Source organism: Ochotona curzoniae, unplaced genomic scaffold, assembly GCF_017591425.1.
Source record: "Ochotona curzoniae isolate NIBS_2020 unplaced genomic scaffold, NIBS_Ocur_1.0 contig_4501, whole genome shotgun sequence".
Lineage (NCBI taxonomy): Eukaryota > Metazoa > Chordata > Mammalia > Lagomorpha > Ochotonidae > Ochotona > Ochotona curzoniae.
This window is the reverse complement of record NW_024466307.1, coordinates 6125191-6145471: the sequence shown is the minus strand read 5'-3', so window position 1 is coordinate 6145471 and position 20281 is coordinate 6125191. Positions and strand designations below refer to the sequence as shown.

General features: G+C 42.5%; 1 protein-coding gene across 9 annotated transcripts in view; it reads left to right on the top strand.

Moving 5' to 3' along the window:
* MEF2C (myocyte enhancer factor 2C) overlaps positions 1-20281 on the top strand; it is a 146823-nt gene that overhangs the window by 111959 nt on the left and 14583 nt on the right. For all 9 annotated transcript variants that reach the window (XM_040986026.1, XM_040986030.1, XM_040986027.1 and 6 more), the window contains 2 exons: positions 1156-1342; positions 3221-3268. In XM_040986026.1, the coding sequence (XP_040841960.1) occupies positions 1156-1342; positions 3221-3268 (235 nt within the window). The remainder of the gene's footprint in view (positions 1-1155; positions 1343-3220; positions 3269-20281) is intronic.

The following is a 20281-nucleotide window of genomic DNA, read 5'->3' as shown; positions in this document are numbered from 1 at the left end:
CGTGCACATGAGCTTGGGCAGCGCCTTCACTGGGGCTGCCGAGGGCATACCTCATGCAAATCCTGATTCCAGCATTATCAGCATGACATAGAGATAGATAAGCCATGTATGCGATTTTTTCATCCATATTTTTCATGAACTTTTTGGAGACCCTCCTATGCATGTGTTTCAAAACTTCTTTGCACCGAAATAAATGGGTCAGCTCACTGCATTTTCCACAAACCTTATCTATTAGGAGTGTTGCATATTCTCACATTGTGAGCTCTCTGACAATACAAACAGTATTTTCATTTGAAAAAAAAAATTTTTTTTAAAAAAAAGGAGAGATGATTGTGAGTATCTAGTTAGTGGAAGCAGAAATATAATAATTCTGCTGAACTTGACAAAATAATACTGAGGATTAACAATTGAGACATGAATTATTTTAATTAGATATCCACACAGCTTCATTTCACTAAATAATTTTCAACTCTTGTTTAAGATACGGATGCCGGTAGTACATGTGTACCGAGACGTGGGGCATGTGGATCTTCTGAACAAACATTTTAACACGTGAATTATTGAATGATACGTGCTCCGTTGAATTCTGTATCTTAAAATGCCTATTATCTTTAGTGTTGCTTTTAAAAAGGAAGGCTTTTAAAAATAATAATTAAGCTATATGTGCTATTCACGCGCCTGGAGATGATTTTATATCATTAAACCTCTGCATAAATATGCTTCAATAAGCAATTAAACTAAAGGATCTGGTTTGCATTTTAATTCTTTTTTTTTTTCCTCTGTGAAGTCATCCCAGTCATGTACCTTTGATCTTGAAGGCATTACTGGCACCCGATTCAGATATCGCAAATGAACAATTATTACTTAATAGAATGGAATTCAAAGACAATGGAGCCTAATGAGGCAGGGCTTTGTTTTAAACAAAAGTGAGCCATTTTCTAATAGTTGGGAAGACGGGGGAGCTCAAAGCACATTCAAGAAATCAATTTATGATCTGTACATCTGGAGAGCTCTTTGTGGGCTTTCTAGACACCCAGCCATTGGGAACTTGAACTTTTTCTTCAAAAAGCCAAGCTCTTCTGCACATGAGAGCTCCACTTACTGTTCCCCTCTTTGACCCCTTGCTTTTGTTTTGTGAATTTTGTGTTGCTCCAGGCTGTTCCACCCCCCAACTTTGAGATGCCAGTCTCCATCCCAGTGTCCAGCCACAACAGCTTGGTGTATAGCAACCCAGTCAGCTCCCTGGGAAACCCCAACCTCTTGCCACTGGCCCACCCTTCTCTGCAGAGGAATAGCATGTCTCCTGGCGTAACACATCGGCCTCCGAGTGCAGGTAACGCAGGTAGGTCCAACACAGGATGCGAACAGAAAGCACTGTGGGTAAAAGCTAAAGTGTGTCTGTCAGATGCTTTCTGGTTTTCTGTTCTCTTCCTTGCCTGTATCACTTCCACCCCACCAAGGTCTTCTAGGTCATAAAGTCTAGTTTTCTCAGTCTGTCTTCCAAAATCTTCTTTCATCTGCCATTTGTCTTTTGGCCTGTCCTTTAGCTCCTCCTGTGGCTATATTTTAACCATACACGTCTTCACACAGAGCGTCAAGTATCTTGTCTCCAGCTTGCGTTCTACCCTTGATATTTTTTTCCCTTCTCCTCCTGCAGACCCTGGTGGCATTTGTGCATTTTAGTTTTTTACTACAGTGGGCAATTTCTGTCTGCTTAGAGAGTGACTTGTTACATGAAGGATTTAAAGCAGAAAAAAAGAAATACATGCTGGAATAACACAATTGATATGCAGAAAATTTTGTCTATTCTTATAAACCCAGATCAACTGAAATACATTCTGAGGCACTGGGTTCAATAGTTGTCCCAATGCCCAGGGCTTAAAGAGTTTGTGGGGAAGATGTCTTCCTTCTTGCCCAGCTCGTGTTAGGAATTCAGTCCATATCATTCCTCATGTTTCCAGGGGCGGCACAAAAATATTTGTAAGTCACATGTAGCAAAACATGACATGCTTGAATCTCATTTTGAAAAAAATCACTCACACCATAGGGAATTTGGCATATTTTCCATATGCATTTAATATGGCTATAATAAATGCTTTGTGTTTGTGGAAGAATTCTACCTCTAAAATGTTTAGATGCCTGCCTCACAATTAGAGCTAACATAAATTTCTTTTCAGTATAGGAATTTTTAAAAGATTTTAATTTAAAAAGCTCTGTAGGAAAAATACAAACACAGACAAATGAACAATTTTTATTAACGTTGACTCTGGAGAATGTGTACAAAAATAGAGTGTGACATTCTGTTTTCTTAATATGTTTGAAATTTTAAGCACACATTTTTAAGAGCAATGTTGAATGTATTTCTTTTAAAGTTATTTAGATGCAGTTGTATTTTTGTTCTTATAAATGCTAACCGATTTTATTAATGCTTATTAGTTTTATTAATTTGACACAAACTGTTACTGGATGACAAACAATAATCATTTTCTTAAAAGGTAATGTATATTTTCTTCCAATTCTAAAGCTTGAACCAACTCCTAGTAATTATAGAGTAGCCTATTCAAAGTATTTAGAAACTCCAGATAATATTATCACCATTTTTAGGGGGGGCTAACCCTTGTTGTTATAAACTAAAAACAATTATTATATTCAATATCTGAAACCTCCTCTCTCATGCAAACATTGCCAAACTTAATACACTTTCTTAAGTTAGTATAACATACATATATATTCATAACTTTGTGGTAGCGCAAATTTATTTTATTGTATCAGTAATAAATCTCGTCATAAATGTAGGCCAATCCATCTTTGATCTTGATGTACTTCCCAGATGCAACAATATTGCACAGAATGAATGTTGTGAAACATAATTTCAAGAATTCGACATCAGATGTACAGTTATGTGAGCGGATAGAAGACCTAACGTCTTTATCCTCTGTATAAAACATCTGCTTAGGAAAAAGCCTAGACTTGGAAATAATTTTTAAAAAAATGCCGAGAGTAGTCAAACACTGGCTTTTTAAAATGTAGTCTTTCCAAGAAAAAAAAAAAAGATTGCACAAAGTGTCAGTCATTGAATGCATGAGTAACGTTTGAGCACAGCATGTCACGGGAAGGCAAGTATCAGCCCTCTGATTTCAGGAGGATTTCCCCAGGTTCTGACTCTCGGGAGGAGCGCTTGCTAAAGGAACAGAGTTTGATGGTCCTTTTTCACTCCTAGGTGGTCTGATGGGCGGAGACCTCACCTCCGGTGCAGGCACCAGTGCAGGTGAGTCAGGCTTGCGTCCGGGATGTCTTCCAGGGCACAGGTGAAATCAAGAGGCCTGGGAGAGGCGTGTAAAAATGGCCCCCAGGAATTGCTAAGGCACTTTTCTCAAGCAGCCATGATCCAATAATTACTTAGAAGAAAACTGCTTCTGAACAAGAACATTCCTTAACAAAACTTCAACTGCTTAGGGAACAATTGAGGGCTGGGTTCTGATGAACTTGATCCTGACTGTGGCGAACCTTTTCCTACCCAACGACGTGCTGGGGTCCCGTGTATTTCTGAAGATAAGTACATTAAAAAAAAAAAGGCAGGGTTGGGGGTGGGGAGTGCAGGATTCTAAGCATTCAGCAATTCTGTTAGTAAAATAAAACCACAGTTGGCAGTGAAAATATCTCTTAGAGACCATGAATATCATACACCTCCTCAAAGTCCCTTAAATGTCCTCCATCTCTTAAGAACTTTTTATCCTGTGTCCAGCTGCCTCAGAGCCACAATCCTCTGGGGTTCCGTGTTAGTTCCTAATATTGCGATTATTGAGATGTTGATGTCATTTTCAATGCAGGGGTTAAGACAGCACAGTGCTTTTAAATGCCAACTGGAGTTCACTCTTGGTATAACAAGTAACCATGGTAATCCGTGCAACTGGAAGATGCTATACATTTAAAATAGTAGGAGGTATGCCTGAGTGGCACAAGGTTATATTTGAAATGTCAAAAAAGATTCAAGTCTATTGAAATATCCATGGACAGCCTCGATGGAGTATTTTGCCTTAGTCTAATATAATACGCTGCTAATTATAAGAAAGCAGACAAAGAAAATGGGCATGCAGAAATATTTTTATGAATACATCAGTGTAGGGCTGATATTTCTCGTTTCTGATGTTGACTCTTCAGTAATTCAGTGTGAAATGAAGAAGTGTTAGAACCACAAAGTAAATGAACAAATGTGATGAATAGCCTTGGCTTCCCACTTCATAGATCTTTTAAAAATTAAATAGAGTCAATTTAGTGGGCAAACTCAATTGATCATATTGTGTTGAATCTTATTTTTTTTTTCTGTCAAAACATACTTTGTGGTTTTTAACTTCGAAACTAGAGGACCAGGTCAAATCCAGACCAGTGTTTCTTGGATTTGAGCCTCTGCTGAATACCCTATTAGAGACAACAGTGGACAGTGTGAGTGGCTACAAAGCACAGTGTTGAGTACAAGGAAAATTATGGAGATGTTATGGCGTTTGGGCCAAGGTCTTGCTGCACGGGTTGGATTGCTATTTGGGTACTAGCTGATAGCAGGGATGAAAATTAGTAACAGTTGTTTAAAACAAAGAAACCATATACAGAAAAACCTGGTTTACTCAGCTTTGGTGGAAGTGGCCTCTTGTACTGCTCACTAGCCACAATGCTATGGATTCCTCGTGTTGTTCCATTACGCCATCATTGTCAGTGGTCTGACAGTCCACTCCATTAAATTGTCCTCTGGGAATGATCAAGTCACTGAAGGGAAAGAGTTTACCACATGCAACTCTAGCATCGGAGAACCAACAAGATCTCACAAGCTTAGCAGTGGCATCCTCCCTCTGAGGACCTGTGCTGTAGCCATGAGAACATGCTCTTCCAAAAGCAGTGAGGAAAAAAAAAAAAAAACACTGAGAGGTTCTGTTATAAAAATACTAAATACTGTTTATCGGCGGCATCATGTAGCCAGAAGCTTATGGACGGTGCACGTCATAGATGGTCACAAGTTACTTACCCGCGTTTGAAAGCTTGGAGGCCGAAGCCCTTGGTGACTCCAGTGCCAAGGGGTGCGTGTTGCAGCTGCCTTTAGTCCTGAGCTGGGCTGTCATATATCAGCTGCCTTGTCCTGCCTTCCAGTCCCAGCCAGTGTCATATGCCACAGCTGAATATATCTGTGCTAATGTCAGAGTCACCCAGCACCAGGGGACATCAAAGCCTGTCAGGCTGCCCCCTCTCTTTCAGGGCAGAAAAGTAAAGCACAGTGGCCAAAAGAGAGCCTTCTGATTCTTGACTATTATTCTTGAACTCCAACGAATATTGGAATTCAGGGCTCAGACAAGTGCGAGACTCTGTGGCTGAGAGGCAGGACGTCTATGCTAGTCTAATACTTTTTAGCGTTTGGAGTCTCTCTCCGCACACTGCCCCCACCATCTTCATGCCAGCTTATAAAAAGGAGATGATGTCACAGGGAAAGGGAGTAAATTTAACATTGCTTGTGTGTAAATAAACACCAGAAGGCCAAGCAGGTAAGTGTTCTGTCAGTTCAGCTGGCTCAACACCAGTCCTCTTTTGCAGCCAGGTCCTGGCCCCTCATGCCATCGGGCCCGTGAGTCATCAGTTCTTAGCCACTCTGCCTGCTGGGGCTCTCAGGATGCAGCCCCCTCTGATTCCCACCTCCCACTGCTCTTGTTCGGGTCTCCTGATCTTACATCCTGCCAGCACTGTTCCCTGGGCTTTCTTAAAGCCACAAACTAATGTAGAGGATCATGCTCATGGCAGAAATCCAACAGTGGCTTCGGGATGACGCCTGGACCTCTTTCTGACCCCCAGTCTCCAGGATTCCCTTTGTGTAAGGCATCAACCACTCAGGGAAACACAGAAATGGCCCTTACTTTGTGCTTCACTGGAAGGAGTGCATTCATTCTCCTGACAGTTCTTGTAAATGCTCACATCGCCTTGCTGCTACGGGTGGGGAAGGTGAAGCACAGGCAGGTGAGATCGCTGCCCAAGGTGGGACTTAGGCAGCCAGGCTGCAGGATCTGTGCTCTTTGGCATCACAGTGCTACCACTCTGAACAGCCATGCCCTGCTCTCCCTGCCACTCCTCCTGCCTCCCTTGCCTGTGCCACCCAGTGCTCTTGAGCACGCAGCAGCCCTCAGCTCAGCCCTTCTGCCTCTTCTACAGCCGCAGAAGCTTCTGCTTGAATTGCTCAGACCATAGTACTGTTATTGCAGTACCTGGGTAAACCTATGTCCTAGACACTCAGCTTTTGGGGACCAACTGTGTCTCTCTCTCTCAGCTTGTCTCCCCAGCTCAACAACACTGCAGATGCTCAGTAGGAGTGTGATAGCTGAATAAAGGAGAATTGGATCTTCTAGACACAAAGCGTTAATAGTGTTCATGTAAAGCAGGAAGAACTTTCAAAAGAAAGTTAGGTAGCTTTTAAATATGAAAAGATATCCTCTTGTTCATTTATAAAAATAATATATTCTTCTGACACGGTACCCTGCATGCCTAATTAACCTCCTCATTAAATACCTGAACTTCATTTGCCAATAAGTCCGAAGTTTTTCTAACTTTGTAATACATATATTAAAGCATTTTTTAAATTTAGATTTGCGAATTGATTTGAATGACAAAGCTGGGGTGAGGGAGGAGAGGGAGCAGAATCTCCCATCTACTTGCTCACTCCCCAAGTAGCCTCCAGGACTCCCACCGGGAAGGCAGTAGGGGATAGAGTAAGCGGGCTCCAGGGGCCCAAGCACTCACTCATCTCCTACTGCTTTCCCAGATGCATTAGCAGGGAATTGGGCCAGATCAGAAGTGGGGCATCCAGGACTCAAACTGACATGTTAGGTGGCAGCCTAATGTACCGTACTACAATGCCAGCTTCTCACTTGCAAATATTCCTAAGGGGAAACTGGAAGATCTGAGAGGTGGCAGTAAATGAAGTGTGGGTTAGTGTCTCAGGCCATCACAGATCGCCTCTTACACAGGTGATCCTGTTATTTCTTAAACTGAAATCATCTCAAAGATGAAGGAAAGCAGTTAAAAAGAAGTGACTGACAGGGCTGGCCTCTCGATGCGAGGAGAATGTGCAGCAAATCATTATAATACATTAGTTAGTAACGGGGACATTTCCAGGTTGCATTTGACAATTACTTCTCCACTACTTAATCCCTTCCTCTCAACAATTAAAATTAAGAGTCACTGCTTTTAAAGTTACATTTTGTCGTATCTCTGTGCATTAGGGCTTTTAACATGCTAATATGAGTGGTTATAGATGATTGTAAGATCCAGTTGAGTTCTTGTAATCATCATATTTAATGGGAACAGCCATGTGCACGGTAATGCCGTGTGTTAGATTATTTGTTCTCCCTTTTATTTGCACTTTAATGATGTGGTTGGCTTTTATGGACCAGAAAGCTTCAGTCTAGAGCTGGTGTTGTAGTCTAGCATATTCATCCACCATCTGTGACACTGGAATCCCATAACGGCACTAGTTGGAGCCCCAGGTCTTTGTGTGTCCCAGTCCCAACTGTTGCTGCCATGTAGGGTGTGAGCCAGCAGGAGGAAGCTCACTCCCTCTCCCTCTCCTCGTTCTCTCATTGTCTCCCCACTTTCTGTAGCTCTTCTTTTCAAATAAATAAATCTTAAAAAAAAAAAAAACTTCTCTAACCATAGCTGAATAAAACAAAAAATCATTTTTAAAAAGAAGGGACCCTCCATGATTTTCATTCACTGCTTCATGGTTGAGAACACAAAGCAAAAAAGAGAGAAAGAGAGGAGAGAAGCATCTAGGAATCCCTTTGGCAATTCAAGGGAGTCGACATCACCACGTGACAATAAGGCAGAGGAGATTTATGTATATTGGTTAATAATTTTAATTGGCATTTATTGTCAATTAGATATAATTTTTATAAAAAGAAACTAGCAGCTGTTTCCTTATTTTGATTGTTAATTGTTTACTATTTTATGCATTTGGTTGTCAAGCATTGTCACTGCTGGAATGCTTAATTTCTATCAGCTAAATTTGCAGTGGCAGTGTGCTGCTGGGTGGTGGCAGAGCATGCAGTGGAGGCCTGCTTTCCAGCCTTCGAAAGTCTGCGTCCCATGGACCCTGCGGACCCTCCGGTCACAGGACCCACCACCGTGGCGGACACAGTGTCTGTGTAGTTCATTTGCATATCAGATCTTAAGATCAAATTTATAAAGTTTGACTTACATAGTATTTTTTTGTAGTTCATGCAACATTGAAAATGAAAATATTAGCCTATGACAAAATTGAACTCTAAGATTACACAATACATAATTTTCAATACAACTATTTTGCAAGAATATATTTTTGAGGATGTCTGTCAAAAATTTCTTGGCTGATTTTCTTATCCGCCAGAAAGACTTCTCTGTATTTACTTCCTTTTTCATTGGTGGTTTTTTTTTTTGTTTTAGATGACCTATTTATTTTTTATTTACATTATAAACTAAGGCTTAATGTTGCCCAGTAAGTAAACAGTAAAGAGGACCCATAGTTCCTCAGGAATGCAGACAAGGGCTACGAACACAATCAAATAAGGCATTCCCTTACCTACTGCAAATTTGAAAAATGATCACTCATCAAGATATAATAATAAATCATTCTTAACAATTTAACAAAGGTACAAAAAAGTTTGACAAAACTATATTTGCAGCAATACTGATACTCAACTTGCATTTCTTTGTTTTCTTTTTTCTCATTTTGAATTTTAACTCCTACCTATAAAGGACCACATGCCGTATGTGTCTTTCTGTCTCCAATTTGTTTCATTTAGCATCTTGTCCTCCAGTTGCAACCATTTAAATGTGAATGATAGAATTTCATTCTCAATTCTTACTCAAAGATTTAAAGTGCCAGTGAGGGAGTTAAAAATTAATTTTAAAGTGATTGGTTTTAATCAGTTTGCACCTTTGTTGCCTAACAAGCTACAAATTCAGACTGTAATATTCTCAACGGGAGGGGATAGCACTTAAATGCTCTCAAAATCTAATTGTTGGCATAAGACATGATTTTTATTACTTTTAAAAATATTATTAAGCAGCATGAGAAACAGCTAATTGGAATTCTGTTTTGAAAGTATAACGCTGTCAGCATAAAGGATTCTGGGGGAAAAAAACACTATTTATTCCTAGTATATCTGAGTTCAATATAGATATAAAAATCTAATGATTTAATTATTACTATTTAATTTAGTACCTGATATTTGTATCCCAAATGAAGTTTACCGTGATATATTGAAGGAAAACAATTCTAAGTCCTTTACTTGGAAACTTATGGCAGATGATGCATAGCCGTACTGACAAAGCAAGGGTCCACTCCCAGTTCAAAGACCTGGTAGAATGCAGCTAAAGCAAAGTGCCCCAGTCGCTGAGGTCAGAAAAGCAGGTCAGAGACAAGTGAAAATGCCACAGGTTCAGTCAGCATGTAGCAGCTTTCACCTTTGGCTTGACTTAATTCTGAATGGAGTCTGAATTACACAGGGAAAGGGGAAATGTTTATCTTTTATTTATTTTTATTTGAAAGAAATTTACAGATAGTGGCAGAGAAAGATTTTCCAATCTGCTGGTTCACTTCTCTAGTGGGTGCAATGGCCAGAGCTGAACTGATCTGAATGAAACTGAGAGCTTCTTCCAGGTCTCCCACACAGGTGCAGGGTCCCGAGGCTTTGGGCCATCCTCCACTGCTTTCCCAGGTCACAAGCAGGGAGCTGGATCAGAAGTGGAGCAGCCGGGACATGAACTTGCACCAATATGGGGTGCTGGTGCTGGCAGGTGGAGGATTAGACAGTTGAGCCATTGCACCAGCTCTGGAAAAGAGACATTTTAACTGAGGGCTTCCTAGCGTGTTTTAGCAGGTTTTGGAGTCCTCTGTGTATTACAGATCCTCATTCCCAAGTCTTCTTATTCTCTCTCCTGTTATGGGGGATTGTTCAGAAAACTCATGGAAAATGCAGGCTTGGATGCTCACATGTGAGGGATCCGGAAAAGCTCATACAAGGAAGGAGTCCAGCATCGTGCTGCCATGTTGGGGAAGGATGAGCTTGGTGCGGAGGGAGCTGCTGAATGCGTGAGGCCATGCAAGTTCTCACACAGGGGTCGGGTGTGCATGGCTACCACAGACCACTCAGGCTGTGTGCGCTTTGTACTAAGCTGCTCACTTTTACCAGACTTCACACTACAGGAAGTAAGCAATCCAGACCTGAAATTTGTCACAGCCGTTGGGTCACCTCTTGGCACGATCTGCAGTGGTGTTACTGACCAAAGTTCCAGCTGCTTGCCTCGGAATCAGCTTCCTGCTATGTGTCTTGGGGGGCAGCAAGTGGTGACTTCAGTACTTGGGGCCCTGCCAGCCACACAGGAGACCTGAATGGAGTCCCATGTTCCAGGCTATGGCCTGTCGCACTCCCAGCTTTTGCTGCCATTTGGAGAGTAAACCAGCAGATGGGAGATGGTTCTCTCCCTTATTTCTTTCTAACGCTCTCTCTTTCTGTCTCAGTCTCTCTCTCCATGTAAATGAACATAATTTTTTGAAAAGATTATAAGAATTAATGATAACCATGTATTAACAAGTCATGTAGGCATTTCAAAATGTTCACTGAAGTAAACATTTAATTCAACTTTGTTCAGAAACTTTTTTTAAAGTGTGCTCTTTAATAAAGCAATGTGGAAGCTGGTGTCTTTAATCTTGAGCAATGATTTCATCTAAGACTAACTGATGATAAAGCTTTGGTTAATCTTTCTAATGCTGAATTCAGGCAGTTAATATTTCCCTCTCTAAAAATACTTGTTTTACTCAAAATTTGCCTTTTTTTTTCATTATACGCTATCAGATTCTCTCTTCCTATTTTGTGATATCACCATGAAATTTTGTTTGGAGCCATCGCAGCAAGGGAGACTTTTCCATAATCATAAGTAATAGTGCAATCCGGCATCAGCAGACAGCAGATGCTATAGGAGGAAGTGGTTAGAAAGCCCCTCTTTAAAAATCAGTGTTTTAATCTACCAGGGACTTTCTCACGGTGCTTCATGGCCATCAGCTAAGAGTGTGATTGGCTCTTCTCAGATGAAACTCTATCAGGTTTTGCATTTTGAGCTGCACTGTAGGCCCATTGGATTTCAATTCATCATGTATCATCTCATAATGGAGAGACCACGGACTACTTTGTACTGAAGAAATCTCCCTTATACCAAAGCTGTGGATAAATAATTCCCCTTTATAATCTAGCTATGAGTGCTGAATATTCCCTGGGCTCATTTGTTATCACTCTGCCATAGTTGCTCTGAAGGGACTCAGCATATAAGTGCTGTTTGACCACACACCATGTCCTCCCATCTGAAGGGTCCACCTGGTATCTCCAGGAAAGATTGAAGAATTCACAATGTTGGATTGGAAGTAGAAAAAAGACAGGCTGTGCTAATACAGGAGAACAACTCGAGGTCCGTGGTCGTGTTACATATCCAAACATGATAGTGTGAACTCACACAGTGACTGTAAACAAAAAAAAAAAGAAAGAAAGAAAACGAGTGAAATGACTTGGTGAAAACTCTGAACTCCTGGAGCCAAATATTTGCTTCATCAAGAATTTGAGGAAATGCTTTAGACACAAATATTCAGAATAATACAGCAGTCAATGAAATTATTTTAGGAATGGCATCATTGCCCTTGAAAAGTCTGTGAATTGCTGTTTCGGGGGAGTGGTATGAGCACTGAATGAGATAATAAGTGCAAGGCACCCAGGACTGTCCCTGCTGCAGGCTCAGTTCCTGAATAGTGGCTGTGGTCTGTGCTGTGAGTGTCTGCAGTCTGGCTTTCTCATCGAGACCTGCGACGTGTGGTTGAGTGCAGGCCCAGTCAATCCTACTCATTGTTAAGTGGAGGAGATGCCTGTCTGTAGACTTGGCAGGCCCCGGGTGTGACCCTCGGTCCTAAGGCAGGAGGAGAGCAGGTGTATTAATACGCCTGGAGCTGACTGTGGAGTGATGCCAAGCAGCGCTCTGAGCATGATGAACTTCTGCTGTGCTCGCAGCAGTTGTGTAAATGTTAAAACCACAAGTAATTATTCTTTCTCTTCTGTCACGTTCTCTCTAATTTCTCCTGTCTCAATATTTTTGTTTATAAAAATGATAGAGAGAATGAGCGATTGTGTCAATAATGAAGACACCCCCTCATTTTTATCAAGGAGACAGCCCCCAAATCACAAGAAGTGAACAATTAAATGAGTCATAAATCTATCATTCACTGTTAAGTGGAATTCTTTTTAAGATAGCAAGGTTCCATATCATTTTTTATGACGCAGTTGAAAACAACCCCTTCAGAAACTCAGTCCCCCAAACATAGGGTATTTGACTACCTGTTTACTGCAAAGATCATCTTGTCCATTTCTTTCCTATTTGCAAATGGAACTTTCACCAAGGGACAGCAAGCCTACTGAGTCTCAGACAGCTGGCTTTTAAACAATGTCATGCAAGCAGCCTATGTTTTGAATTCAGATCAGAGCTCTCCCACCTGCTAACAGGGAAACCCCAGCCTCATCGCAGGAGCTCCCTGGCCTTCGGTTTCCTCATCTGCCACAAGCTGGGATGAGTGCAAGAATGGTTGGCCAGTCCAGACCTATTTTCTAATAGAAACACACAATCTTTGGGGGAAAAAAATCACTCAATACTAAGAGCTGAGAGCGTGGGTTTTATGTTCAAAGCTCCGAGTCTAACAGAGAGGAGACCCCTGAGTAAGACACAGCCCAGGGAGTGCCAAGGACTAGTGGGCTAGCTATGAAATCCGTGGCGCCTTGGCCCAGCGTCAGGTGACATGGTCAAGCAAAAGAACCAGTCTCTTTTTAGAGTGTCTGCTGCCCCTGAAATGCTACAGCCAAGAATAGCCTTGGCTTTGGTGTGTCTTGGGGTTTTTTCTAAGAATACACTACAGTACGGGCTGGGGTTGCACAGGAGCTGCTTTACGGTGGAGCACAATGCTGCATTACATTTTTCCTTAAGAAGCCCCCAGAAGGAACAGAGACATGATTTTCATTTGAGAGCCCACACCCAAAAGGTTTTAGCAAGGTATGAATCTGAAATCTGTCTTGTCCCAGTTGAAGCATCTTGAAGCGTCCATCATTCCCAGATTTCTGACCCTGAGTGCCTTGTGGTTGCCTCTTGTGGTAGAGATCTCCTTTTCCCTGGAAAAAAAAAAAAAGAGGGAAAAAATGATTGTGATTTGTAACAGCTTGAATGGCCTGGTGGTCCTAAAGCTCTTCAGATTTTCAGGGCATAACAATAGAGGACTAGCATCTACAATGCTGGCAGATCACGTCCGGTATAGCAGGAAGGTGTCTGAACAAGTTTGCTATGCACCATTTGAGCTAATTTTCTACAAAAAAAAAAAAAGATGTATGTTCATTGAAGCACAAGACAACATCGTGATATTAGAAACTTCTAATCTTCAAACTTGTCAGACATCAGATGAATTGATGGAAATGAATGTCATTAGGTATGTGATTATCATCTATTCAATAGAAGATAGCTACTTTCTAAATTGTTCTAATGGGGAAAGCTCAGTGGATACAATATTTTCTTGAAGTGAAAAAAAGCAAACCTGGCTTTGTAGTCCCGGCTATGTGTTTAGCTCAGTGTGGACCCATGACAGTCAGCTCCAAATTTCCCCAAATCAGATATTATGCATAAATTATACACTGTTTCCAGATTACTAAATAGAGCCAGTTTATCTATCCATTTATTAGGAATTGTCTCCTAGGTAACAACTAGTGGTACAAACTTTTAAATGATAGACATCTCATTATCATGTTGAGAGGGATTTTTTTAAGGGTTTTTTTTTTTTTTTTTGGTTTGAAAGAGAGGAGAGACAGAAAGATCTTCCATCCAACAGGTTCACTCCCTATATGGGCTGCAACATTCAGGGTTGGGTCAAGCCAAAACCAGGTGCTGCTTCTAGGCTTCCCATCTGGGTGCTGGGCCCCATGCATTTGGTTCATATTCCACTATTTTTCTGAGAGATAGGTTGGAAATGGAACAGACAGGACATGAACCTTTATCCAAATGGGATACTGGCGGCACAGGTGGGGGCTCTTTGGGCAATGCCGCATCACCAGCCTCATGTTGAATGATTCTGATAAGAAATCAGTCTGTTGTTAAATTGACAGAAAGTAGGAAAGCATTCTGAGCTTCTGAATCGATTAACAGAGAGGACTGTCGACTAAAACATCACCAAATGTACATTTAAAGCATGTTTAATCATCTACTCCAAGCAGCATGCTAAAACTTAAACACTCACTGTGGTGCTCATTGTAGCTAAATTCCCCATTCACACATATGTATTAAGTTGAATGGAGGCTGCAAATACAGGTTAGTGCATCACCTTTCTGGGCCCCTTTATGTAAATTCGGCTTCTTCCAAACCAGTGTCTATTGTTGATGACCAAGTTTGCCAAAATACATGCTCCTCTTTTGGCTTTGGACAACACTAATCTCCTACCCTTAGTCTCTTGTTTCATTAGTTTCCTCATTTCCTTTATATTCCTGTAGATTTAGAATGACTCAGAAGAGTCTTCTACATCTCAGCATGACCAGTCTGCAAGGAGCAATGTCACTTTGTACTCCAGGGTGTGGCACTTCTGGACACACTGCTTGGCTTCAGGTCAAGGCTGCACGATGCTAAGGATGCTAAGGAGGCCATAGCTTGTATCAGATGCTTGTATAGCAGTTGCCAGGTGACTGGCACTGTGTAGGGAAGTTAGTTTGTCATTGGCAAGTCACATGGTACAGTGTTTGCTGTTGCTGATGTTGTTGCCTGGTTGTGATGGTGATGGCTACCACAGAGGAAGGTCTGAGAATCTGATCCAGATATTCTTTGGCACTAATAAAATAATGACTTGCGTTGCAAGAATCAAGGCTCAGTAGTGCTGGAGGAGTTCTCCTGGAAGCATGCAGCATAGAACGTGGCCTTACTTGCTTTCCCTCCGTCCTCCATCCAGATAGTCTGTCCATCTTTCCACTTCCCCTGCCCCACTCCAACCTCAGGCCCCGTGCGGTCAGCTTCCTGGCAAGCTTTCTTCTCACCGATTCTCTTAGCTCTGTCTTTCCCCCATCCCTGTTGTAACATTGCTGATACACAGGTGACACAACCAGCCATTTCGAAGTCGTGTGACTGCTTACTTTGCTTTTACACTTTTTTCAGTGTTGGGTTACTTTGGCTTTTTTTTTTTTTGAATGCATTATACTAGAAAAGCAGAGAATCTGCTCCATCTATCTTTCTACAAATTCACTCTCCACCTGTACCAGCTAAAGGCTGGATCAGATTAAATTTAAGGGTCAGATTAAATTTAAGCCATTCTAGGCTTTCTATGAGAGGGAGAACTTAAGAACTCAGGCTGGCACTTGCTGCCCCCGCGGGCACACACCAGCAGGCAGCTGGCACTTGCTGCCCCCGCGGGCACACAACAGCACGTAGCTGGATCAGAAGCACAAGAGCTGAGACTGCAGCCAGCTACCCCAGTATGTGATGTGGGCATCCCAAGCAAACACCCGGAAAGCCATGCCAAACGCCTGCCTCTGGCTGCTCACATTCAACTGGATGGAACTTGGCAACGTTTAGTGGTTTCTTTTGCCGTCCGAGAGGTTCATGAGAGCCGACTCCACATTTCCCAGGCGCGAGAGCATCATGCTGTCATGCTCACAGTGTTTCCCCTGCACAGAGAGCGCATCTTCCCCAACACAGGTGCAACTCTGAGATCCCTTGGTGCTGCATGCCCTAGATCCAATAAGGCTGCCTCCGAGCCATCTCATAAAAGTCCTGTTCACTTAGAATTGTCAACTCCCCACAGTTCTTTTCCCTAGGATTTGTTGCAGCCCATCTTTTTTGTGAAAAGCTCTGTGTGAGTAAATTCTGGTTGATTCCTCCAGGTGCAGAAACAACCTAGGTCAGTAAACACTTGTCAGTTGGAAGCAAAGATAGACGTCGTTGTTAAGGTTTTCATTTTCATTAGGGAAAAGGTCTACCTTATTTGTGCCAGTTGCGGTTAACTAAGGGAATACGCTGTGAGGTAATTAGCACGTGCAACAGGTGAAGAAGATGCTTCAATTAACCCGCTGTAAACAAATTTGGTAGGTGGGCACTTGCGTGACTTCCTGACTTTATAGGATATGGTTGATAAACAGCTCGTCTCAATGGTGCACTTGGTCATCAGTATGCAGTCATTATCTAAATTAGAAAATTCCTCCAAGTAGCATGAAGAGGAGAGACTCCTGATATTGGAATGTAACAAGTTACTCATGTTTTTCAGTTCTCACCTCACATTCTCTCAATTACTTAACTTCCAGTGCCATTCTCAGATAATTCTTGACTTTTTCAGCATGTTCTGTGTATCTGTGTAAGCAAGCGAAATGTTGAAAAGCTAGAACTTTGGTGTCATTACGGCAGGGCTTAGGAGGAGAGTGTGTTTGTTATCTGAAAGGCATCGTGAAAGCGCTGGAACTGCACCTGCCTCTTAAAAGATGAGTTTCAGTTAAACAAGAGCCTGAATGTGACTGGATGTTGGACTGCCAGAGCCAAGTCTTGGGCATGTGCAGAGTACTGTGAGCTTGGCTTTGGCCTTGGGAACTGCCAACTACACATAGCCTTGAGGGTCCAGCAGAGCACTCGCCCCCACCCTCGTCCCCGTGTTAAACATGATACGAAAAAGCGAACTGATCCTAGAGATCATGGAGAAAGACATTCCTTGGCTGACTTAGTTACAAACTCCAGTGCGTGCAAAAGTTTGCAAAAAGCTTCAAGGCACCCGCACCTTTTGCAGCTCATCTCAGGACCTTCAAAGAACCCTGCAGCCAACACCTGGGAGACTAGACGGGAGGTAATTGAAACTGTGATGTGCTGATCAAAGCCCAACCAGCACAGTGATAATAGAGGTAGAGACACATATGCCAAGGAAAATGAGCAAAATTAGGTATCCCCTTGCATATGGAAATGAAAGAAGACTAGAGAATATTCAGAGATGTGGATATGCAACATTCTGCAAAGAGTCTCAGGGCAGAATTAGCCATGGTTTTGTGCTTATTATTTTATATGCTCCCATTTATAATTGGAAAAAGGGCCCAGCGTGGTAGCCTAGCAGCCATAGTCTTCACCTTGCGCTCGCCAGGATCCCATATGGTTGCAGGTTCTGATCCTGGCGGCCCTGCTTCCCATCCAGCTCCCTGCTTGTGGCCTGGGAAGGCAGTTGAGGATGGCCCAAAGTTTTTGGGACCCTTCACCTGCATGGGAGACCCAGAAGAGGCTCTGGGTTTCTGGGTTTGGATCAGCTCAGCTCCGGCTGTTGCAGCTGGTTGTGGAATGAACCAGCAGACAGAGGACCTGCCTCTCTGTCTCTCTTCCTCTCTGTATATCTGACTTTCCAATAAAAATAAATTAAAAAAAAAAAAGTTATGGAAAAGAAAAAAATAGGCAAGTAAAAAGGTTCATAATGCCTTGAAATCCATTAAAAGAGATTGTCAAGACCTGGAGCTTACAGTGAGTTAGCTGCCTGCTCAGTTGAGCTCGGTTAGACAAGGCGAGATGCCTTCCTCATCACGGCTGAAGCCAGGAGTATGTGCGCTGAATTTACAGCTTCTTAAAATAAGAGTCAATAAAAAAAAAAATTAAAAACAACAAGTGTCTGCAACTCAACTGGGGAGAAAAACCTTTTTTTTTCCCTCCTGCCACCACATTTCAATTTTCATCTATTTATGCTGATTTTAATATAAGTGTTTACAAACTTGTAACCCAGAGAGGAGGGGTCTGTTGCCCTCCATATGTAAGTTGGGTCATGAATGCCTAAACTGTTTTATGTGCAACGATATTTGTAATCAGATGAAACTCAAAAATTTCATCGGACTCTGAAGTGGTCTGTACTTCACTTTCTTCGAATCTGTAATCAGGAGCGCCGCTCATCGCGCTTTATAATTTGGGGGCTTTTAAGTGGTCAGGGGAAGGTGACATCTGGGTACAGACACATCTAAAGCCATCGTCCTCCTAACAGCCAGAGGATAATTTTAAAACCTGGCGTGAAGAAAGGTAGAGTCTGTGTGTTTGAGGCTTGTTGGGAGGGTGGTCGCCTCCTCCCCGACCCCAGGGGTTTACGTGAGACAGTTCTCTTTGGTGCTCTCAGGACGGCAGCCTGGGCCCAGGCCACACTGCTTGGAGTGAGGGCGCGGCTGCGGTGACCAGCCGGTTTAACTGCAGGCTCTTCTTAGCAGTAAACCACACGCCTGTATTCATCACTGATTTTCAAATGATAGGGTTCTCTATCGCTGGTTTAAGATCCACAGCCTTGCATTCCTGAATCTATATTATGCCAAAGGAATAACAATTTGGTGGCTGGAAACAAAAATGGTTATTATACGGCTCCAAAATGCTCATTGGCACAGTATGCTAAGAACAGCAGAAATTCACCCGTAAGAAGCAGAATGTATTTGTTCTTAAAAATAGCCCCATGCTCTAAAAATATGGATTAAGAAGTATCATCGTGGTTCAAAAATATTTCGCTTTCAATATGTAAGTGCCTTAAAGCATGCAACTTATTGTCTGAAACGGCGTCATCTCCAAGCAGCGGGCAAATATTTCAAGAAGAAGATAGAATGCTTTTTAAATCATTGAGTCGGAGGTGTTTGCCAAATGAACAGCTCTGATGGATGTCTAGCTTTCTGTGTCTCCCGCCACGCCAGGTCAGTGTTTTAAAGAACGAGCAAGAGGTCTTAGGCTGTGCTGGCACTTCTGAGCACCCTCAACGAAAATTAGCAAACAAGCGAAGAAAGCTTTCTTCAGAACATGCGTGACGTGTTTCCACTTGCTGGCCGTGGCCCAGTACTCCTCAATCTCAGCATGACATCTCTTCATGAGGCGGTTTTACTTCCTCGTAGCAAAATAGCTCCTCCATGCAAACCAGTATCGGCACCCACCAAGCCGGGGTTTTAGTTTCTTCTGATGTGTTCAAGCTTCATTGCACTGCCTAACTGACTATTTTTTCCCCTTCTTTTGAAATCACCCAGCTAATTTTCCATTTGATTGTTTACTCAAGCCAGATCTCACGCAGGCTGAAATATGTTAGTGTGTCCGTCTGAACTTCAGCTGGCAAATTTTGTCATTCTCTCTGTATCCAGTGCGATCTAGAGCCGCAGAGGCCCTGGAGTGGAGAGTAAGGCTTCAAGAAACTGGGGTCTCTGGATACTGTGCTTCAGCAGGCAGTTCTTCCAAGTGAAAATACTCTTTGTAATTCTGCTCATGAGAATGGGTCAAAGTATTTTTTCCTATGATTGCTTTTGCCACCAACATCATCCAAATGACCCTTCACAGAAAACTGTGGCTTTTGACACATCCACCCAGGTCTGGAGGGTTTGGTTTAGCTGATTTTCTTGACGTTTTTATAAGAGAAGCATAATTTCCATTCAGATTCAGCCAACATTTCTTAAACCATACTGTGTACTCAGCACATGTTTTTGGGGTATTTCATTTGTTTTACAGGGGGTTTTGTTTCCCAGGGACTTTGAGATTTTTATGTACAATCTGATTGACAGATTTAATCTTGTAGTTGTGTGTGTTATATTTAGCCTGTTTATTCACGCATAAAATGGTACAGGTAAATGTATGGATGCAAAAAGTAAGGGTGCTTTGTACAATGTATCTCAAATACATTTTGATTTCAGGAATGTTCCCATAAATAGTTTCAAAACGCATCAATGCTCTGCCTGCATGATTCGTTTTTGCCAGCCCCCTGCTCCCCCTCTGGCCAGCACAAACTTATCTCCAGACTGTTCCACACTGCTACAGCTCCCTAGGCTGTGCATCAGCCCAGCATCAGTAGATCTCTGCCACTCACTCTGAAACCTCTGTGGGTCTATGTTTCTGCCCGATCAGCCCAGGACCCTGTGGCCTGGAATTCAAGGTCTCTGTAGCTTGACTTCCGGGTCCCAAGGGTAGGGGGTTCTCCAGCACCCCTCTCTTTCCATAGAACAGGTTCCTCAAGGAGTCGCCCACTGTGCTCTCTCTATCCCTGCCTTGCTCTTTGCCCAGCACCTAGACACAAACCTTGCAGTCCTATCCTCTCCATCTGTGCTCTCCTCTGCTAAGACACCTTATTGGAGAACCTCCCACCCAGGAGCTGAAGATCCTGCATCTGGATTACTCTGCGGGCCCCCCGCCTCGTCTGTCTCTGTCACTCCGGGTGTGTTTTCCACAGGTCTTCATCCGATGATCACGGAGGCAC